We start from the raw sequence: 24,168 nt of genomic DNA on the forward strand, positions 1-24,168 counted from the left end.
AGACACAATTTTACATAGTCCTAGAAACAAATTCATATGTGCCTACATATACAAAAGCAAATTTTAAAAACGTTAAACAATAAACCATTGTTCAGGATCTAGCAGTGATTTAAGTCTGTAATTGTGAACAAGAAACTTTGATAGAGAGCACCATGAAGGAAGACACTACAACAACTGAGTTTTAGGTTTGAACACCCAAAATAAAACAAACGAAAATCAACATATTCAGTAGATAAAAATATCTATTTGACACACATTTTTTTAAAAAAGTACTCTCTATAGGACAAACCATGTAAAAAAAGGTATGGCAAATAAATATATACATACATACTTCCTAATCAAACCAAGTACATACATACCATGGAGTACCAGGAATAGGGGTAGTAGCTACTGGCTTTGCCTTCTGGGCAGCCTTTTCTTCTTCAGTCATCTCCTCTTCTTTGGGCTCCTATGGGAAATATTACTCCTATTTAATTAGTATCATAAAAGTATACCAGGATGTGCCACAAGTACAAGCATCACTGCAAACACCTCAAAATGCAACCAACATCAAGTCTGTTACTAACACAGGAAGGGAAGACTCTGAGTAGGAACCTCTAATAAAGTTCAAGTTCTTGCCCTCTAGACAAAGCCAAATGCCACAATACCAGACCCTGGCAACAGCACGTGGTCCTCTCTTACAGATTCACTAACGACTGGCTTAGAAACGGAATGGGGAATAGGGTACACAAAATTAAAGAAGACCTCTTCATTAAAGGTCATTTCTTTTTTTTGCTAACTTCCTTACTAATAAAGCATGACCATCACGGTTCCCTCACTGAACAAAAAGGAAGCTTCCACAAGGCACAGCTCTTTTAGTGCTGTATGGAAATCACTCCATGCCAGGGCAGATAAAATTCCCCAAATATGAATGTAGTTTGAACGTGTACCAGTCTGTAAGTCAGAAGGTTGAAAATCAGGTCCAAGCTCTAAGACTCTTTCTTTCTAGGGGCCCTGATTTACTATAAGAAGTAATTTAATGAAACTTAAAAGAAAAACTCAATCAGAAAGGTCAAAGAACCCTAAAATTTCAGATAATTTTTAACAATTATCTAAAACTCTTTCAGCTGGATCTTCAGTTACAAGTAAGGTGTACCCATCAACCAGTCCTGGCTCCATGGGCCCCTTTACCTCCTTGATCTCCTTTATTGGCTCTTCTTTAGGATCCTCCTCCTCTGTCTCCATTGGCAAAGGTTCTTCAGAAGGTTCTTTCATTGGCTCTTTAATCTTCTCTTCTAATTTTTCTATTTAAAAAGTTAAGATAGTATCACTCCATGTTTTTGATGTAATTTTCCAAAAACTTCCAGAGGTGAGCAATTAAGATATTCCATAACTAGAAGTTACTAACCACATAAATAAAATGTTCGTCCTTGTAATACAATTAATTTGAACATAATGTAACGCTCATCTTCAAATACCTTGCTATACCAATCAGGAAACTCCCACTAAAAAGTACTACTGCTATCAGGGGGACATAAAGTCTTTCTGCTCATTCATGTATCATTTGTACAACAGCAATCATTCATTTTGCTAAAAGGCATAATATATTAAGATACTTAGGAACAAAAACAGAGACTTTATGGCATATAAAATTACAAGTCTTCTTCACCTAAGACACCAAGGGGCCTAAAATTTTCACTTCACAATACATCTAATACACCCATTCCTCTCTGATCAGTACTATCAATCTTAATAAGGATGCCAATAATTATACAATAGAATTACACAATTCCTCATAACAATAATTGTACCTATGTATAATTTACTTTCTCCAGATGGAAAAATGATGGAACATGTAAGTAGATGAACTGGCTTTTTAAGTAAATATATATTTATCAACTCATGGGAAGAAACAATCCAACTATGTAATTAGAAAATCCCTCAACTGTGCTAATATCATAGTTTATACTATGTCCCACCAAGTCAGTAAACTATACCTTTTTCCTTTAGTTCTTGGGGTTTTTCCCAGGTTGATTCTAATGTTCTATTATTATAATAATATGTCTTCCCATCTGCTGTTTTATATTCAGTCCACTCAGAAACTGCTGTTGCCCCAGCTAAGGTAGCAGGTGAAGCTGCAATAGCAACCTGGGGATGTATCATGGGAACAATAGGAGGGGCCATTCCTGGCAAAACACCTAAAAGAAGAAAAATAAAAAGTTAGACCCAAAAATCAAACTGCAATTCAAAATAAAGCTTTAAACTATGAGCTAAATCTTTCTATTAAATACTAATAAATGAATGAACCAGTTGCAACAAAAAAGTCATATAAAAGGTGATTCAATTACTCAAATCTACTTCCCTGGCTCAGTTCTATTACCTAAATTCAATTACACTCATAAATTCAACTCAAGAAGTACCTTAAGAACAGTTAGAAATTTGGGTCATGCCTATGAACTCTTAACATAATAAATTATAAAAATCAGAGTACATTCTCTACTTATTAACAGAAATATATTTTATAAGGATTTCTCAAATTGTAATGAAATCAAGGCAATGAGCATATTTTGAGTATATTTCCTGAGGCAAAAGGATTTTCTAGTTCTAAGGTTCCTAAAAGGGTATGAATAAAATTCTCAGTTTTCAAGTAAATGACTGAGTTTACTATCATATCTACTTTTAATACTAAGTGGTTAAGTCAGATATCCCTGTAAACTCTGCAAGTCAGTTTAGTCTTTTCCTAAAAGAAAAAAAAAAGTTCCTTCTATTTTTTTAAAATGTAAGCCAGGATTTATATTTTTTTACAAGATAGCTAAAAAAGTTGGTAGTACATAAATACAATTGGTCAATTAAAATAGAGAAAACCCTCAAATCCCCTACTAGAATTTAAGTTTGGGGTGGTTATCATCACTAACTTTAAAATGTAAGTTTATACTATACACACAAATATTCACGCACATATACTCACTAGCATGCAAGCATAATCACAGCACTTTACACATGGAAATGATTTTTTTATATTTAACTTAAAAACACACATCAAAAAATAAAATTAAATGTTATGAATATGAGAATGAAGTTGTTTACACTTATTATAAAAATTAAGATATAAAGAGATCTGACCTTATTTGCTTTTGTGAACCAAAGAAGCTAATACTACAGGCAATTGGGAAAATTAAGTGTTGGCCAAATATGACAACTGCATTTATACTGCTCATTAAAAAGAAAAATATTTTAAAAACCCACTCACTTGGGCAAAAATAAATAAATAAAAGGATAAACAACAACATTCACTACCATGCCAACTTACAGACAAAACAAACTAAGATGGTTTTAAAAATTACCGGTCTTGGTGGTAGCGACTGTCTTTACATACGGGCAGCTGACTATTTGCATCATTGCTACACCTGTAAAATGGATAAGCAAGCATACGTTGGAAAGCTGCCATTGTATGTCGGCTACCACTGGGATTCAGGAAAATAATTTACCACTACAATTTAGAATGCTATTTCCAATGAAAAAGACCAAGAATGAAATGAAATTTCTTTTTGTTTGACATTTTGTGGGAAGTGGCGCCAAATCCAATGTTAACTAATTCTAAATGATAGCATCAATTACCTTTTTTTCAAACCAACTCCGATAATATTGAAGGAGTCTCAAGAGTTTAAATTCAACAAAGGAAAGCCCCTTCATTACATATACATAACAAGTTCTCATGTGGGACATTCTCTCACAGGCCATCAAACCCATGCTGCTGCTGCTGCTTAGGTACCAGTGAAAGGCAGATGCAGCATGTCACTAAGACACGTTCTCTGTGCTGCTTCTATGTAGGAACTACGTGCAGAAGCTGAGGCCTGGGGCATAACCATGCAGAAAGAGAAAAAGGTAAGATAGGACAAAAAAGGTGGGAGGGAAAGGAAGAAAAGGTATGAGATGGATCCAAATATTCCACTGTAAATAAAAGGGCAAAGATGAAGAGGAGGGTAGCATTCAACTAATGATAAAATATCCATGTTTGATGTCTGCCCTATTCAATGCCTTGGGCTAGAACACTGTGAAAGCAGGCCAATGCATTAAGAAAATTATGGCCATTTAATCTCATTAATGACTAGGTGGGCTGATTTGCTTCAGAAACCTCTCTCATTTAAGCCAGCCTAAAAGGTAGTGCTTCTACTAAAGAACGGAACCCAGGCTGGTGGCTCAGTCGGTTGGAGCATCATCCCGTATACCGGAAAGGTTTCAGATTCGATTCCTGGTCAGGGCACATACCTAGGTTGCAGGTTCTGTCTCTTGTTGATGCACGTTAAGGGAGGCAACAGACTGATGTTTCTCTTTCACATCGATGTCTGTTTGTCTGTCTGTCTATCTGTCTATCTCTCTCCACCACCTCCCTTCCTCCTCTCTCAATAAACATATCCGCAGGTAAGGATTAAAAAGAAAAAGAATGGAAATGACGTACAGTTCTTGGGATGAAGAATCATGATGCATTACAATGGTGATATAGAAAAAGGAATGAAAGGAAAAGCTGGAAACTATGATTGAGGAAATTCAAAATTAAAAAGTGAATTTAACAGAAAAATTTTAAAGGAAAAAGCTGAAGGATGAAGGAAAGAATGGGGAATTAAATTTCACTTTCTATTTATTTCAGCTAAAAATACTAAACCTAAACCAAACTGGTACCAATAAGATTAAAAATTATAAACTATTTCCCCCACTAAAGTACAAGAAATGTCTCCTAATACAGACACAAAAATTAAAATTAAATCCTGGGTTTGTACATAATGTACCTATACTCATCCGCACGCACACAAAAATACTGCCAATATTTAAAAAGTGGCTTTTTTCTTCATTACCATTTTAAATAAAGAACATTAAAGCTACACTTTCTCTTAATTCTGAGAATAAAACAAAAGGACTGAATCATAAAAGCATGTTGAGTAAAGTTATATGTATAGTTTTATTTTTCATGATGTTTAAAGAAAGCAGTGGAAAAATTCCTTTGGTTAAGGAAGTTACAGCATGTATTAAGTTTAAATTAGTACAAATGCTGCCATCTGCAGGACCCCTGGACCTACTAAGTCGGCACTAGAAATTCAATGGCTAGAATACAGGGTAGGGCAAAAGAAGTTTTATAGCTGTAATACAAGTTACACAATAATTAAAAAATACAAAAATAAGCTCTGTTTCACGTACTCACAACTGTAAACCTACTTTTGCCCCAACCTGTATTGGGTTGGCCAAAAAGTTCCTTTGGTTTTTTTCCATAGGATGGCTCCCGCAGTAGTGCTTACTTATCTTTCATTTCATTTGAAACAACTTTGTTAGACTGCATTGTGACAGCTATCACATCAGCACACATTAAAAAAAAACTTATCAAAATTGGTGAATTTTTGTGTCGGTATTTTAATATTGAAGATGGGAGAAAATAAGCGACATTTTTGGCATATTTGCTTTATTATTTCAAGAAAGGTAAAACTGCAACTGAAACACACACAAAAAAAGAAAGGTTTGTGCAGTATGTGGAGAAGGTGCTGCGACTGATCGAACATGTCAAGTGGTTTGCAAAGTTTCATGTTGGAGATTTCTTACTGGATGATGCTCCACAGTCAGGCAGACCAGTTAAAGTTGATAGTGATCAAATTGAGACATTGATTGAGAACAACCAATATTGTATCACACAGGAGCTAGCTGACATGTTCAATATATCCAAATCTAAAAGGTTATTGGTGAAAATGAAAAATCTGTCTTTCATTTTATGGAAAAAAACCCTACGAACTTTTTGGCCGACCCAATATATAAATTTTATCCTCAAAGACTGATCTCCAAAATAAACCCCCCAAAAAGAAATTTTAACTGTATGACTTAAACAGAAGAAAATAAAATCTTTTTGTTTAGGCATAACTCATTGTTATACATCAACTGGGGCAACATGGAACTCTTGTATTTGACTATCAACATATAGACCACACTGAAAGGTCATATGTGTTTCTTCTCATGCTAAAAGATAAGCTTCAGGTTTTCTCTTTGGGTGGTTATTACATGTATGTCATGAAGACTCACAAAATAACCACACACTGAAAGTTTTTAATCTTCTTTTTAAAGGGAGCATTTGTTCACTTTAGCTACAACTCTATCCTCAATATGCTGTATTAGGAAATTAGAAAGTTCCCTTTAGCATTTTGGATAATTCTTATGTCACTGACATTAAGTTTCTTAAAAATACAGGTAAGATTTTATAGTCTTAGAAGTAGAAACCCTATAATCCTAATCCAATTTACTATGCCCATTTCCACCTCTTATGCCAATACTTTACCTAATTTTTTCATGCCTTTTCTTGTGTGACTATCCCTTCCTTAATCATACCCATTAGAACCACACACAATGCTATTTCAAAAAGAATTTAAAGCTGCATCCAAAGCCCTCCTATTCACCTTAATGCCAATATAATTAATATTATATACAATGAGACACAGATCTCGTTGTACATAAAACCAAAGATATGAAAAAAGAGAGAAGCAAGTCTTTTCACTAAAGCATCTTGGAGGATTAAATTAAAGGGAAAGTGAGAAAATAAATGAACATTAATGCAAAAGATAGCTTACTATATAAATATTAATATTTCTTTCTATAAAACACTAGCTCCCTTTCCAAAGGATCCTGTTATCTCAGACAAAATTTTACACTCTATCTAACTCAAATTCTCTTCCAGCTGATCTACAAAATGTCATCAGTGCCTGCCGTCTATTAAGGTCTTTTACTTCCAAACTCCTATGCAACACCTCATTCGGTCAAATGCTCACCACCATCTGTTCTAACGCTGGATGGGGAGGGTCACAGAACAAAGACCGTAACCTTAAAATGGAGCTGTAACTGAAGGAATTTCATTGTGACAAAATTCCACTTTCTATAGAAATGAATTTTGCTGTTATGTACCTGTCACCCACTGGTCCTATTAAAAACCTCTAAAGCAAAATAAAAGTCCTTTCACAGATAACCCTCCAAATACTTCAATAATATTGATACCTCTCAATCTTCTCTCTACAGAATTAACAACCCCAGCTCCTTCACAATACTCAGAATCCAGGATCTGGCCTTAATACTGTCCTTGACCCCAAAGCAGACCAAGATTGCAAGATGTTATCAAGAATATCAAGCTATTCTGCATTATTTAGTTTTCTACAGAAAGTATGCCCAAAGAGGAATGTATCCAACTTCTTAAGTTTAATTTAGAAAAAGGGCAATCCCTATCATTAGAGAAAATGCTTTTGGTTTTCTAAACTTTATAATGAGCATTTAATTATCTAATGCTATGTCAATAACGTATAAAAGGTTTTTCTACAAAAAAACCCACTCATTCTTGAAAATTTTTGTTTCTTTCTTGTAAGGTACAGTATCTGAAAGTGTTCTTTTCAAAGTGGTCACAGGAAAAAGACAATTAGCACAATAATGGTAATTAAAATGTGTGTAAATCTAAGAAGCAAGCAGTATCACAACCCTATTCTACACAGAAACCAGTACAAGAGTGGCAATGACAGACAGTGGGAGGGAGGTAAAACTGGGAGACAAGAGGCCTAGGTTCTACTCACCTTTGCTACAAACTAGCCCTGTATACTTGACCTAATATATCAATATTTTTCAACTAGAATACTAGAATACACCATGGATTAAGGATTAAATGTGTCTGACAATGGCAAATGCATTCAAATTTGGATGCCCAACATTATCACTGCTTAATCCCTATGAGAATTATATTCTACGACCTTTCAATTCGTTCTCTAGATGTAATGATTTCCCACCCCCCCAAAAAACAAAAACAAACGACAAAAAAAAAAAACACAACCCACTGTAATTATCTAAACATTTAAATGGTGCATGTTGTACTTTACTTCACAATTGTTACAAGGGAAACTTCTAATTCTGTTATAGATAAATTTTTTTAGAGTTATGACTCACACTTCCATTTCAGTATAACATAGTTATTAAGAGCATGGCATTTGGATCTGAAATGCTCAAGCTCAAATCCCAGCACCATCACTCACGAGCTATGTGACCATGGGCAAGTAATTTAACCTGATTCTGTACCTACCTCCGAAGACAGTTGTGAAAATTAAATGAATAAATGAATTACATGTAAAGTGCTTAAAACCATGCACAATATGTAATAAATCACTCAACTTGTGTTAGCTATCAATGACTTGTGATCTCTCAACTTCATAGACTCAATCCCTTTAAAATACTGCACTCAGAACATAGTTACACAAAATAATCATTTTTCATCCTTTGAGGCCACTACCCAAAATGAGTGTAGCTTTAAATGTGGCTCTAATTTTAAGACATGTAAACAACAACAAAAAGGACATTTACCAAAACTGAAGAGAAAATACTGCAGTTAGCCATGAATCATTCAAAAACATTTCAAACAGGTGAGATTCAAGGCAAATTCCAAATGCAACAGACACATGAGAACAAACTGACAGTATGAAAACATAGCTGGAAAGACTATTATAATCTATCAGTTTACCTGGAAGTGGAATTGGCATGCCAGGAAGAGGAACACGAAACGGAGGTACCATTACTGGCGGGAAAGCAGGTATGGCTGCTGCTGGCTGAGGTACTGAATGAGGGACAGCCGGAGGTAACGTCTGGGGGTGCGGCTGGGGAACGGTTTGCACAGGTGTGGCTGTAGGAGCAGGAGTTGAAACACTAACTGTAGGCGTGGCAACTGAAACAGCAGAACTTGGAGTCTGATCTTGTGTTGTGGGTGCTGATAAAAGATAGAACAAAAATATGTATCACTCCTTCATAAACCACTTTACTCTAATCACTCATCATTCACTCATTCAGTAAGTATTTTAAGGGCCCATTCCATGCACTGCAAGAAATTTGTAACAAGGTCTCTGTCTTCAAGAAGCTTGAAAATAGTTAAATGAAATATAAAAAATAATTAAAATACGAAGTGAAATGGGATAAATGTATGGGAATGTAAATCAAGCCCCAAAGATCATTTCTGACTATGTGAGGGTGCAAAAAATTTTATGCTGTGATGGCAGACTTTGAAAGATTAGGATTTCAACAAGAAAAATGACAAAGAGGAAGGAGAAAATAAGTAATGGGAAAAGTAAGTAAAAGCAAAGAACAGGGAACAACAAGGAAACATTTAGAAAACAGAGGGCAAGCAGCCAGCCAGTAAAACACTAGGCACACCACCAGAACCAGTGAGTTATGGCTGGAGAGGCAGGCCAGAGGCACAAAGTAGAGGCCTGAACGGAAGACTGAGGTGTGTGCATTTTACTGGGTATGGAAAGGAAAGAACTTACATAAATGTAGAAAACCAGTCTAGAAAAAGGCACACCAGAATGTATTAATTCATCACATCTGTGTATGCCTTTTACTTTTTATTACATGTGCTTCGTTAGAGTTTGAATTTTTAAACTCTAAGAATGCATTCACGTGTTATTTGTATGACTTCATGAATGTAAAAGGAGTGTGAGGGAGGCTGGTTGAAGGTTTCTGTATTGAAGACTAATAACCAGTGTTCGTTTGTTGAATTAACTTGGCAAATACAGAGGAAGAAGAAAAGGAAGAACAGAGTGGAAAAATCAATTTCAACGTGTCTGGAATTGTCCAAGCAAAAAAGAACAGAGAAAAAGATACGCAATAACTAATGACTGGATAGGAACAAATGGGATCAAAAACAGCTTGGGTTTCTCTAAAATTATTTTAAAAAAGAAAAGAAATGCTCAGGTTTCCAGTATAAGAGACCAAGAGAATGAGGAATTCAGGATAATTTGGTTCTGCTAATTCATTATTTTTAAATATAAAAAATAAAACATTTCATCCCTAGTAACCGCATTTAAAATCAAATTGTGACCTAAAAACAAAATTTATATTTATAACTTTATTTAAAGTCTCAGTTCTCAAATATTACAAAACATTTTTTATTTATTCATAATCCATATAATTCCAAAACAAAACTCATTTTGGTGATTCATTGGCAAGAAATACTTCATCTTTTCCTTGTTGTAAAGAGAAATGTCAAACTCTACCTATATTGAACTAAGAATGAATTTACCAAATGAAATAAAACAGTGCTTTCCCAATATTTATGCCAATTATATTCTAAGGGAAAATGCGCTGTTTAATACAAACCACCCAGTACTCCAACTGACAACAAAATTTGTCAGTATCTTTTTTTAGTGCCTGATAATGAAAAACTCACTTAGGCTGGGGAGATGTGAGCAATTTCATACTTGTTAATAAGGGACTCACCTTGGCTAAATAGACAGCAGGGCCAAACAAGTATCTTCAGGGGCCCAGGAATGAATTGTTGGTCTAGCATAGACCTAGCCTTAGGGTACAGTATCATATTAATATAATTTTATAACAATGTGAAAAATACAAATTACATGCAACATTTGCCCAGTCCCATACATATACCATTTAGCATTTGTAATCTATTGTACTGGCTGTAAATATATCTAGTTATTCTTCCCAACTTCCCTGAGAAGTAGGATTCATCAGCATTTTTCACAAACTTGCACAGGATTAAATGAGTTTATGCTCAACTGGAGTTAAAAATATAAATATCTTAATTTTTAGTCTCATTTGCCCAGATCTATACTGCAGTTCACAGAATTACATTTTTTAAGGTTTTATGGTAATAGTATTTAGATAGAATTACCAAAATTTTGATACAAAGTACTGTAGTCAGGAAAATAAAATGAGTTATAAAGGCATCAAATTTCAAGCGGAAAGGAACACCCAAAGGGGATGGTGTAAAGTACTCACTAAACCCATTTCTCTTGCTGACACAGGATTTTCTGATTTGATAAGTGGAGATAAGTCATGAGAGGAAAAGGATAAAGGCAATAAAAGAATTAAACAAAAACTGGGAAAATGGCATCCAGCACTTTACAGTGGGTAAATTCCTAGTAACTCCATTTGCTAAAATTACTGAAACAACAGGCCTCAAAATATACCATTACTCCAGCTTCACATCTCAACTAAAAAAGACAAGTGACTATAACAGATGGAGAAATATTAAGACTGTAGCATGACAATACTTCATGACACTGAATCAAGTGAAATAAAAACAGACGCCAGGAATACTCAGAAAGACATCAAAATTGATGTTTAAAGGCAATAAAAAGAACATAATCTTGCTACTCTGTTCTTAGAATAAAGGCCTCCCAATCACTAAAGGGCAGTGTGAAAAATGACAAATGGGAATTCTGAATAGAATAGTTGACAATCACAAGATCGCGATGGGCCCGAAGGCCACCCTGATACAGAAGTGGAATGCACGTCGGCCCTGGCTGGGTAGCTCAGTTCATTAGAGCATCATCCCAATACGCCAAGGTTGTGGGTTTGATCCCCAGCCAGGGCACATACAAGATTCAACTAATGAATGTGTAAGTAGGACATCAAATCGATGTTCATCTCTACCTTCCTCTTTCTAAAATCAACACGTAAATAAAAAGAAATGAAATACACACAGGATAGTTGAAGTGTTTGGCTACCCACCTTCCTTCAAACAAGGTATTTCTCCTTCCTAAGATGGCAGGGAACAAAACATAACACAGCCTCCACACAGAACCCCACTGCTTTTGTTACTCCCCTCTCCCATTACCACCATCGGCATCCCATGAAAACTGACAGTGTTCTGCCTTGTCACGCGGGTTTTGGAAGCACTAACCTATAAAACGGCAAAGACCCTCAACGAGCTAGCTGTTGACTTCCATATCAGAGTTTACCTCAGCTACAAAAGAAAACAGACTTGTAAAGCATTTTTATCTTCCTATTAAGTACATTTTTGTCTAAAAAATATCAAGTAGGGTCTTTAAAAAACTGTCTCCATAGTACATGTACATTACGTCTTACGTTACTTCTTGTATCAATAAAGTCAAATTTGAATCCATTATGATTAAGTTTCTCACATATATTGTTTACAATGTAATTTACACTAATAACTCCCAAGTCCCTGAAGCAACTGGGGAAAAGGACACTTTTTTTTTCTTATTCCCATCTCTTTTATCCATGTAGCAAAATAATCCAAATTATAATCACCCTGTTGGGATATGTATTTTCTGTAACAGTATCAAAAACAATCAAATCAATAAAATCATTATTCAGTCCTGGCAGGATGGCTCAGTTGGTTGGAGCGTTGTCCCATGGACCGAAAGGTTGTGGGTTCGATTCCCAGTCAGGGCACATAACTAGGTCGCAGGTTTGATCCCTGGTAGGAGAGGCAACTGAATGATGTTTCTCACATCAATGTCTCTCTGTCTCTCTGTCTCTCCACCCGCTCCCTCCCTCTCTCTCTAAAATCATAATAAAAAAATACCCTTGGGTAAGGGTTAAAAAATTTTTTCTAAATCATTATTTAAATATTCTGGGGCTCAATCTCAGCCAGTAGAGTAAGTAGCAATAAACAAAAGATAGTAGTATAAATATTAATGACCATTTTTTAAGCAAAGTAATAGATTCTTCTTTCTTCATCCCTGAAATCTGTTTATCACCTCTCATCTTTTCAGAAAAGATCTAACTTTTGAGCCTCTATGACTTCATACCTGAAAACTCTCTTACCTTTCTCACTGCTTCTTTTTCAGCTTCTCATTCCATCTGCCTACCGGCTATTCTAGGACCTTTCTGCCTCTAAGTGAGATCACTGAACACTTCCTAATAAGCTTCCAATTTCAACACTACCCAAAAATTGAGCACCAAAAAAATCCTCCAGAATATTGCATTTCTACAGACTCTCTAGACCTGCCTGATTCACCCATCTGCCTGGTTCTTAAAACTCTTCATAACCTGATTTTACTCTTACTCAATTCATTAGCCAATATATACCTTCCCACCCCAAAAAGAGCTCCTAACAATCCCACAAACTACACTTACCTCATTTCCTGAACTTTATGCTGTTCCCCCTCTACTTGAAATACCTCTTACTTTTGAACCTGTTCAAATTCTATCACAAATCCTTCATGATCAACCTCAATACCCAGGCAGTCTACCCACTTCTCTCTCCATTTTCTCAAACTGTTACATCTTTGATTTTCACTATATAGTTTTGCACACTACACTCTGTTTTATATGCATTATGCTGGCCCCCTCAATTAGAAAAACTGGAAGTTCTTTAAGAGAGGGATCAAGACTTCCTCTTATTCTGAAAAGCCCACAGCACCCAGCATTCCTGTTAGCCAAGTTGAATAAATTAACTCTGCACTTCCCCAGTTTCGTTTCATGAATTGCAACTGGGCAAATAATCCCTTCTACTAATGTAAATTTCTGTTCCTCTTTAATCCAAAGTCTTATGTCAAAAAATGTTTTTAAGATAACATCAAGGATAATACATGAAACACTAGGATCACTTTGGAATGCAGGCCCTACTTATCCATTTCCCTAGTCCCTAAAACTGAAAACACATGCTGACTGGTACTCACTTGATACTGTCTGCGAAACCGAAGAGGCAGTTGTCGTGGTAGAAGTGGTAGAGGATGGGGTGGATGATGCTGCTGAAGTGGACACTGCAGGTGCTGGGCTACTGGTCGTAGGGGTGGCAGCTCCTACTGCTTGTGCTTGCACTTGAGCCTGGGCCTGGGCCTGGGCCTGGGCCTGGGCTTGGGCCTGTGCTTGCGCCTGCGCCTGCGCCTGGGCCTGGGCCTGGGCCTGGGCCTGGGCCTGAGCCTGCGCCTGGGCCTGGGCCTGGGCCTGGGCCTGAGCCTGCGCCTGGGCCTGGGCCTGGGCCTGGGCCTGGGCCTGCGCTTGCGCCTGCGCCTGGGCCTGAACCTGTGCCTGGGCTGCAAGCATAGGTGTCAGTTCTGACTGCTGAATAACCTTAACTCCATCTGGCTTGCTCCATGCAGATTCACGTGTCCGAGCATTATAATAATAAACCTGCAGAGAAAGCAAAATCACTGCTATCACAGAACCTGTCAACTATCATTAAAAAATGATAATGCAACTACATTTTGTCTTAGAAGTTACTGAAAAAAAAAATTAGAAAAAATACATCAAAATTGGCTGTTCATGTATTTCGAGACAGTAGGTAACTTTTTCCTCCTATCTCCCCTTCTAACTGCTTATAATGAACACACTGTATCTTTAACACACACATAAAAAGGAAAACTAAGATTATTTTTGTGCAAAAAGTTACATAGCAGGCCTGACTGCTAACCTTAGAAAGCCCTGATAGGCTTTTTTGCTTTTAGAAAGCAAAGCTGACCCTTAGCTGGCATCTGGAAACTTGGATTTTGGCACCACTCCCTAACTGGTAAGAACTGCTCACTGTGCCCAAACTGTTTACACAAATAATGCAGTTTATGCTCAATATCTGCTTTCCCATTGGGATTTGGGAATTTGGTATGTGCTAGGCAGATGGCACCAGTCCCCAGTGAAAACTCTTGACTCCCCAGCTCAGGTGAGCTTCTCTGGTAGAAAACCCTTCATGTATGTTGTCACAATTCCATGCTGGAGAAAATATACACACACTACATGCTTTCACAAAGTGGACTCTTGGAAGCTTGCGCTTCGTTTCCTCCAGATTTCGCCTCTTGCATCTTTTCCTCGCTGCTGGTTTTGCTTTGTATCCTTTCACTGGAATTAGTCTTAGCTGTGGGTAGAACTACCTACTGAGTCCTGTGAGTCCTCCTAGTGAACATTAAACCTAAGAGTTGTTTTGGGGGCCCATGACACATATTTAAAATACGAGCTTCCAGAATGACAAGTAAACTACATAAGCACTGCAGCCTGAGCAGAAGCCCAATCCAGTGAGCCTTTCCTGAAGTCCTAGTCCCCGCTCTGCTCACCCCAGGGCTCACCCTTATCACTGGAAGCAAGAATACTGTCACTGATCTCAATCTGCCGGAACCCTTTAAGTCTTACCTCCCTGTCACCAAAGGAGATAACAACCCAAATATATTTTCGAAAGTACCTTCCCGTCCGGAGTTTTGTTTTCCACCCAAATCTCCTCGGCAGGAGGCAGCGCTGCAGCACCAGGGGCAGCCACGGGAGGCATCCCTGGCGGGAACATCATCCCGGGAGGCGGAGGCATGGTCCCCATGGGCGGAGGCATGAAAGGCGGTCTCTGTCAGTGAGCAAGAACAGCCAGGGTCACTCGCATTTCTTTCTCCCTTCAGGTTATTACTAAATTCTACCCGAAGGAAAAGCGCTATAAGAGAAACTGAACGTGCTAGTCCATTCAAACATATTCATCTAGGACACAAAAACAAAGCTTCTCTGTAACAAAAATGGTTACTGAACAGACTGGAAAGACATACATCAACATACAGGAGTTATCTCTGAAGATGGCATTATGGGTGAATTTTGCTTTATGCTTTAACTGCAACTTTCATATACTAAGCACTAGATTACTTTCAAAAGACAGTAAGTGATTTTTGTATCTTTTTTAATACCAGGCACACCAATGCTTCCACAGTTCACTTACAATAGGAACCAACCAAAAGAGAAACATAATTTTACAAGTAACATAGGAAAAAAAAAAATCAAATATAGCTCATCCTTCCTTTTCCTACAAGAAAAAATATATTAGCTAGAAAAATATTCATAATTTTCTATTTTTCAAATAATAATGTTGCAACCTTGTGGCACAATTGCAGAGTGTCTGACTCCAAATAACAATAATGAAGCTCAGCAATGACATGGAGCATCAGTTCAATTTAGAAGACACAGTAAAATGGTTATCCATTTTACTCTTATTGGAACAGAAGAATTTAAATGGTATACATTTCATATTTCTCAAAAAAAGGCCCTGCAGCCGTTACTAATTCAATCCTCTCTGGTAATTCTTCATCGCCATTCACCAACACAGCCCAAGATCCTGAGCCACAACTCCACCGCCACGGCTTCGCCTTACCGACTGAAGCAGGCAAGTGGTCTAACATCTTAACAAGACACTTTACAGGGATGAAGAGCGGTCCTCTATAATATACAAGGAACACTAAAACTCAATTATCTAAAGCCCCTTCATCTGGCTAACAGAACTGACACTATGCTAATAATGTGAAACTGTACTTCATTTTCTTAAAAAGTATTTTCTTTCTCATACTCCAGGGTTTGTTTGTTTTTTTATTCAGTTTAGTATCCTTCAAGCATCAGCACAGACTCATGTTCTATAAAATATCCACCTCAAATATGTCTCATTCACATTAGCTGGAAATCACTTGGAGTTAATGTAAAACCACACAATTATCTATCAAGACCAAGAAAAGCATCACAACATCTGTCACATTTCCATTAGAGGATTATTTTAGTCCATTGCATTTTATATTATTCTGCAAGTAGCTTTAACTCTTAAAGGCACAAATTAGAATAGATTCATATGCAACAAGTTATACAGAGTCAACAGGTAAAAAATCTTATTTCTTATTCTAAGCTTGAAGAAAATATAAAACTTTTTAATAATCTGTTTAAGAGGATGGGGCTATAGTAGGAAGTCAATAAAATCATTAAGCGAAGTATTAAAACCTGTGTCTATTCCATAACTATTACCCTATCTGAACAGAGTTAACATCATTTAAATTGTACTTTATTATCTTTTGCTCTTTTAAAAAGTTCATTCTTGATTATCTAAGGTAATAAAAGGCAGATAATACCACTATATTTATTTGGTTTCAGAACTGTAAAGGCTGGATAAACTAAGAAAACTGAGATGCATACCTAACCCCGCCCCCGCAAAAATTACAATCTCAAAAGCAGACATTTGAGAGATGACACCTTCATGACCTAATTTCAGACAATAACTGACTTTATACTAGAAAGGGGTCTATGCCTCAGGTTAAAATACCAGAAAAGTTCTTATTTAAAGAAATCTCACAATAATCCTATTTCTAAAATTATAAAATAACCCAACTTTTTTAGGGGTGAAAAAAAATCCAAACAATGCGCTTACAAAATGTGTTTGTTGTTCTAGATTCTATCCTAGGTTTCATCTGTGGCAAAAACTGCTCAGAATATATATACATATATATTTATACTTAATGACAAAATGTATCATTGAAAAGAACAATAACTGAAGAAGTTATGAATTCAAACTTCATTCCCCATAGAGAAGATGAATTACTGAAGACAATTCTCAGAGATAAAGGCAGATTAAACTACCCTATTTAATCCTACTTTCCTATGTGGTATCTTTTTCTATCCAAATTCCCATTCTAAATTTCTACTCAAAGGGTTACCACTACTTTTGGAGCAACACGTTAATGTATGGATTACATTTTCCTATAAAGTGAAATTAAGAACACAGTTTTTAAAGCAAAATTGACATATAATATTGTCACTAACAACAACAAAGAAACCACAATGCCTACATTCTTTACCTGAAGGTGTGGGGGGCCCATCGGTGGAGGAATCCCCCCTGGAGGAGGCATCGGCGGCATGTTAGGATCGAAAGGAGGTCGTCCAAAGGGGGGCCGCGGCGGCGGGGGCGGGCCTCGCATCATACCGAAAGGCGGGGGCGGCCGCATGAGGGGCGGCGGGCCTCGCATCACTGCGTTCGGTGGGGGAGCTGGGCCTCGAAACCTCAAGGCCTGCTGCTGAGCCATCCTATGTGGAAGACAATGAATACCGTTTTCTTTCCCAAAATTACAAAAACATAGCTACTGATCTCTAATCACATCAAATTTCACAGGTCCTTAAGAGCAAGTGTCGTTGGAAAGCCATCCTTTGGCAAGCATCATGGTAAAAAGTGCCTGGGTCAGAGTGGCCAACGGACAGACCCCAACCCTGGGAGGAACCCGGGACGAAGAGGCTATCGGCAGGGTCTTAAAATCTGTCTCCCCTCAGGCTGCTTGCAGTTTGCAAGGGAAGGTGGGAAAAGGCCCTATGTGATAGGGAAATCACACAGCACCTTCACCAGGGGACCTAAATTAGTCTCTTCTAAAACAGACAGGTGGACCTCATTTGAATGAGAGGGATACAGCATCACCTATTTCACGCAAGAATGTGTAACCTCAAATTAATAATGAGGAAATATTAGACAAACAAAATAAGTATTCTATTTAAAAGGGGGGAGCAGAGTCTATATTGTTCAGAAATATAGATGTTATGCATTAAGGACAAAGGCAAGCTGTGGAAATGTTCTCCATTAAAGGAGCTAAGGAGACATGGCAATACAACATTAACTGCAGGCCAATCCTGTACTAGAGGGAAGAAATGCTATAAAACATACTGGATTAATGGACAACACTGGAATACAAACAACAGATGAAAGTACTGTATCATAGTAAACTTACAAAGTTGGTAACTACACTGTAGTTAAGCAAAAGAATATCTCTTCTTAGAAAATACACACTTAAGTATTTAAAAGTAAAGGGCCTTGGTATATGCATCTTACCCTCAAATGGTTCAGTGTAACAGAGAGCATGCATGCATGCAAATAATAAAGCAGAAGAGGTAAAATAGTAACACTAAGTGTACTACCTTTACTTTTTGTGAGTATGACATTACTTCCAAACACAAAGTTTTTACAAGGGGCGGAGGGCAGCACCTTGAGAGGTCACTATATTCTCTATCCAAAAGGAAAGGTTTTTTCTTGCTGCACCTGACCTCATCCTCTAATCTCCAGCCAAACACCCTAGTTTATTTTCTCCATGGCATTTAAGCAGATATGAAATATCACATGTTATTTATTATCTATCTCCTCTCCAAGTGCTTTCTAAAAAAATAAAAACTATTCAGTCTTAACAGTAATTACTGTGTGTCACGCAGTGCTCTAAGCTCTTTTTAAGTCATTCCATCATCGTAACAACCCTATGAGATAGATATTATCAACCTTATTTTACAGATGACACTAAAGGCATAAAGAAGTCAAATAACTTGTCCAGAGCCACCCCGCTGGTTCAGTGGAAAAGCCAGTATTCAAACAGGCAAACAGCTCTTGAACACTGCATCACAACCTCTACGTAAGCCCCTTTGGAATAGGAATCTGTCTGTCCTGCTCACCCTGACACACAGCACACAGTTAGGTCTGTGCACAGACGGCCTCAATAAATATCTGTTGAATAAACACATGAATACCTACATAGGTGATACCCACGCTACCTCACGTAGAATAGGCAGAATCTTAGAAAATTTATTTTTATTATAATTTGCCACAGTCAATCTACTGAGCACCTATCAGTCTTCCCAGTAGCTACTATAAGTCTCTCCATTACATGTGAAATTTACATTTCTGTACTCAAGAAATGATTAACAACTATGTTCCTTATGTATATTTGAAGATAATCACTCTTATATTCTCTTCTCACCAGGTACTTCCACCTCTCCTACATTTTCCACCCTCTGCTTAAGGTTATTTGAACTTTTTCTACATTTTCCACTTCACAGTTAATTTTGACACAAAAAAATCCTAGTAAAAACCCAATCTTTCTGCTAGAATAACAGGGTTGTAAACATACCTAGAACTGTATATACCAACTATATTTAAGCAAATTTGCCAATGATTCTACAAAATTAGAAAGTATTAGTTAAAGCAGAGAATGGGATATGTCAGAATAATCCTTCTTTTTCAAATTATACATACTCCCAAAAGACACATGGCTACTGTTACTGAAGAAATGTCTGATCCTTTAGTGCAGAAACAAAGTTAATCACGAAGGAAAGATATTCTGTGTCAGCTTTGAGCTAACAATGTACTTTAATCTGACATCTCATTTGAGTCTGCCTCTCCCCTTTCAAAAAATCTACAGTATTTCTTTCTTTAGAATTTCACACTTCCTAATTAACAGCTTGAAGTTAAGCATTTAGGCTCTAGAATCAAGAAAAAGTCAAATCAGGGCTCTGCCTTTTGCTGTCAGACTAGTTACATAATTTGAGCCTGAGTACACTCAGATGTAAATGAGCTGGGGAGCAGAAATAAAACCTAGCTCATATTCCTGTTCAATGAGATAATCCCTGTGAAACATTTGGGATAGTACCTGACACACAGTAAACCACTTTAACAGTCACTATTTTCAAAAACCGAGCACTGTGCTCTGCCTATAAAAGGCACTTCACTGTCAATTTGACTGGATGGCTTTCAAAAGTCTGCCACTAAAATAGTGACAAAATGCACGTCATTTCCTCTGTTGGCAATTTAAATTGCCATCTTCCGATGCCTCATGGTACAGCACCTGTGCTGAGCTGTTCATACATACTGCCTCTTCACAACCAACCAGAACCTGCAGTGAGAATTAAATGAGCTAATAAAGTACTTGTAGCAGCACCTAGCACATTAGTGCTCTCTAAGTATGGCTTTTACTACTGTTGCTATAACATTAGTATAGTAACAGTGTTAATGGTATTAATACTAGAAATAGTGTTAGCTATTATTATTACCAAAATTATTATTAGGCTCTACATATCCTGCCTCTTGGTGACCTCTCTGTAGACTCGTCTTCTTTTTTAATCAAATACTCCAAATTCGTTACCTGGAAGCCTCTGCACTTGTTTGCTCTGCCTGGAATGCTCTTCCCCAGGTCTTTATATAACTGGCTCCTTTTCATCATCAGTCTCAGTTCAAATGTCATCTCAAACTCCTTTCCCACCCCTAGCCTCTCCCAGACCCTGTCTGGCTCATTACCCAATTTGAGTTTTCAATTATGATAAATGCTATGAAGAAGTCTCTCACTTGTTTACTTTTGTATTATACCCTCTAGTACATGGTTTTACTTTAGTACACTGCTGCATCCCAGTGCCCACGATGGTAGGTGTTCAAATGTTAGTTTTAATGAACACTGGGTGCTTCCTATATACCAAGCACAGTTACATGGACACTATCTGAACTAACTCTTTTAATCCTCACAACAACACAAGGAGGTAAGTTTGGAATCAATTTTACAGAGGAAACTAGAGCACAGAAAAATAACCTGGTTAAGCTATCTAGTCAGTGATAATACCAGCGTATTTATTCCTGTTTTACAGTTTAGGACATCCATACTGCAAGTACCTTATCATAAGGTAGTAATAGGTAAACTAAGGCGCTGGGTAAAGGATCTATACAAACAGGACTCCAAAAGTTATAATGACCCTCAACCATAAAGGGACAAATGGCATTTGGATCTCTAAATAAATCGTCTATGGCATGTTACTTGCATTCCTACCACTTCCAACCTTTTTGGAAAACAGAAGACTACTTGCAAAAATAGAAACACATTTTTTTTTTTTACAAGAATAAAATGTATTTCTCTGGAGGTACCCTATCCAGATAGGCAGTCCCCCCAATAGTGAAGACAAGACTGCAAATACTTCACTAGGAGGGGCAAAATGGAAAGACGCTATTTGATATATGGGCAGCACATCCAGACTGCCAATTATTCGATGATCTTCTGTACGTCACTTCACACTTGCAGGTTGATTTCCTCATTTTACGTGGTTAGTTTAGTTCAGAATTTAGATCATTCTTAATTAGCATGGCGCTCCTTGAGGACATAGGATTTTGGCCTGGCTCAAGGCTCTACTGCCAGCACCTAAGCCAGTGCCTGTCACATAGCACACGCTCCATAAATGTGAGTAATAAGCGAACCGTCTTTAAATTGCCTATATTCATTTACTAACATATATCCACCAAACACCTTATTTGCCAGACAATGACAGGCAGGCACACCACGAAATATTTTCAGGATACACACACACTCAGGATGGATACACACACACACACCCCCACCTCCACCCAACTTCCGCCATCAAAGAGGCCACATAAACAGCCAATTTATCTTTAACCATGAAAAATACTAAAATAAAGGTTTGTATAACATGCTCTGGAAGCAACTTCCAACCCGAGGGGCTAAGTATAAAATTTTTGCAACTGCACACCTAATTTAACGTCCTATTCAAATCAGTTTTGCATCAACATCTAGACTGTTAATAAAATTGAAACTTACTGTAAAGCTGGAGAAAGATACTTCCTTAAAGACAAAGTAATGTTCCCAAATAAATCCATGTGAGATTAGTTAACCATCTCTTGAGATCAGAATCAGGAATAAATCTTCCATCCCTAATATTGAAAAACTTCAGCAATGCACTTCGATCACTCATTACCAAAGTGAAAAATACACACACACACACACACACACACACACACATCAAAGGACTGAAGATTATCTCTGAAATAAGATTCTATTCCTGCCAAAGTAAGGATTTTTGTGACAATTCAAAATCTAAGACCTTTTTTTGCCCTAAAACTTTGAAAAGCAATACCCATTTCCTAACGCTCTTTCATCTTGAGCTCTAGACAATGACAGACTGCTCACAACCTACACTGCTCTTTTTCATTTTCTAATGCTGACAACGGCACAATTCAGAATGGGAGCTAAACATCAGAAATGACATCTTTCCCACGCGGGGCGGAGGAATGTATCAAATATAAATAAAGCTTAGTACCTCTTTTTCCTCAAAAAACCACTGACTAAAGATTTTTCCAACACTTTTACTTTACCAAATCTTAATTACAAATTCCAAAGGGAATGAGACCAGAAGAAAGGGCACTGTACTCTTCAAGGGAAAGGCGTGACAGAGCCTGCGGGCTCTGGAGCCCGTCTGTCTGGGTCCAAGCCACTTCCTGGAGCTCCAATTCCTCCTCTGCGACCTTGTTCTACCTCCTCGACCTCTATCTGGCTCAGTTTCCCTAACCTGCAACGTGGGCAAGTAACTTAACTAAAGACGGCTCTGGGTTGTTACCTGCAAAACGGTAAAAGTAACTACTCGAAAGAGTGGTTGCGAGGATTAAATGAGAAAACTCTTAAGAGCTTACTGGCACTTAGAAGTACGTAAAAAAATGACCAATGCTATTGTTATTTTTCACTAATACAGAACAAGGGCTAAAAAGATTAAAGAAAGGCCACAATAAGTTAAGCAAAGCAAGCGATATGGGGAAGGAGCGGGGCAAACGTGGAGACCCCAAAGGGCCGCGGGGGCATGGAGCTGCCCCAGGAGTGGTGAGGGGTGCCGGGGAGTGTGGAGGGGCGTCCTAGAGGAAAACTGGGCCCGTGGCGACGCGCAGCCGGGGCGGCCGGGACGGAGACGGCATGCGGCCGAGGCGGGGCCCCAAGGCGGGAACGTCCGGCCCGCCGTAGGGGCCGCAGTCTGGAGGGGCGCTGGGTCCTGCAAGAACCGCTGGGAGCGCCCCGAAAACGCGAAGGAGGCCGCGGCCCTAGCCCAGCCCGGCTCTCTCATTCAAGCCACCTTCCCCTTCCCCCTTCACCAAACCCATGAGGTCCTACACCCGAGCCACCGCGGCTCCTCTACCCACCCTCCACCCCGCATTTCCGCCGCAGGCCTATCCCCGGGACTCCAGCATGCCGAGAACTAAAGAAGAGCAGCGCCCTTTACCTGAGCTCCCCCGGGTTGAATCGCTCACCGTCCCCCCCGTCCCCGCCACGCTCCGCCATTACAGAGAACCGCGTTCATCCACCCGCCGACCGGGCGTCTTCTATTGGCCAGACAGATCATCAATCTCGAACGAGAGAGGCGGAGACAGTAGAGGTCTATGAAATGAATGGTGAAGCTTTCCATCAATCCGCGAGTTGAGGGGGGTGTCTGCCTTACTATTGGTGAAAGGGCCCGCCGACTTTGAAAGCGGTATGGAGACAGCCCCTTGATTGGTCGCTCGGAGGCTTTATGGGAAATGAGACCAGCAACAAGGAACCGCCGGCGCCCTCTCGCGGTAAGTAAAGTTAGGTCCTCCCACGTACTGCCTGGCCTTCGGTAGCCACGTGTCTGCCAGCATCCAGGAAGGTCAATTGTGGAGCCATATTGGCCACATGCTGGCGATATTAGCTCAGTTAGAGACTATTTCCATTGCATGAGCCAATCAAAAATCGACCTGAGTCGCGCTATAACCAATCACAGAGTTTCTGTGGAAATGAGCTGTTTTCCAGCTTTTCAGAATCAGGAGTGTTGAACCATCACTGGATTATAGCCGTGTTATTAAATAATATATCATGAACTAAAAGAATGGCTTCTAAATTGTATAAAATAACTAGTGTCGGGCTGATAAATGTTGTAAGGTGCTGCATTGATTTGGGGAAGGCAAGCCTCTTCACAATTTAAAGTTTGAAGCATCTGTTTATCAATTTCAAAATACACCTGTCTGAAATTAGCACACCTTGATACCCAGAAGGAATTCTGAATATCAATTTCTCTTTTTATTAAAGGGCGGTGGGGGAGAGCCCTTAGGTTCTGGGGTCTCAAAGG

At 38.4% G+C, this 24,168-nt stretch overlaps 1 protein-coding gene across 6 annotated transcripts in view; it reads right to left on the reverse strand.

Moving 5' to 3' along the window:
• The window catches only part of TCERG1 (transcription elongation regulator 1), a 58,064-nt gene extending 34,690 nt beyond the window's left edge, over positions 1–23,374 (reverse strand). For 3 of the 6 annotated variants that reach the window (XR_008528710.1, XM_054568230.1, XM_054568225.1), the window contains exons 1-9: positions 23,305–23,374; positions 17,316–17,541; positions 14,912–15,064; positions 13,422–13,875; positions 8,501–8,743; positions 3,324–3,386; positions 1,977–2,177; positions 1,171–1,283; positions 360–448 (exon numbers count right to left, since the gene is read on the reverse strand). Coding sequence is in view for 5 of the 6 variants with exons in the window: in XM_054568230.1 (XP_054424205.1) it covers positions 360–448; positions 1,171–1,283; positions 1,977–2,177; positions 3,324–3,386; positions 8,501–8,743; positions 13,422–13,875; positions 14,912–15,064; positions 17,316–17,541; positions 23,305–23,363 (1,601 nt within the window). In the remaining variant the exon portion in view is untranslated. The remainder of the gene's footprint in view (positions 1–359; positions 449–1,170; positions 1,284–1,976; positions 2,178–3,323; positions 3,387–8,500; positions 8,744–13,421; positions 13,876–14,911; positions 15,065–17,315; positions 17,542–23,304) is intronic. The other 3 variants (XM_054568227.1, XM_054568229.1, XM_054568226.1) reach the window with 3 other exon arrangements.
• Positions 23,375–24,168: the final 794 nt, after the last annotated feature.

The sequence above is a fragment of the Pteronotus mesoamericanus genome, unplaced genomic scaffold, assembly GCF_021234165.1.
Source record: "Pteronotus mesoamericanus isolate MK-2021 breed Mesoamerican mustached bat unplaced genomic scaffold, CSHL_Meso_final contig_2, whole genome shotgun sequence".
In the NCBI taxonomy this organism is placed as follows: domain Eukaryota; kingdom Metazoa; phylum Chordata; class Mammalia; order Chiroptera; family Mormoopidae; genus Pteronotus; species Pteronotus mesoamericanus.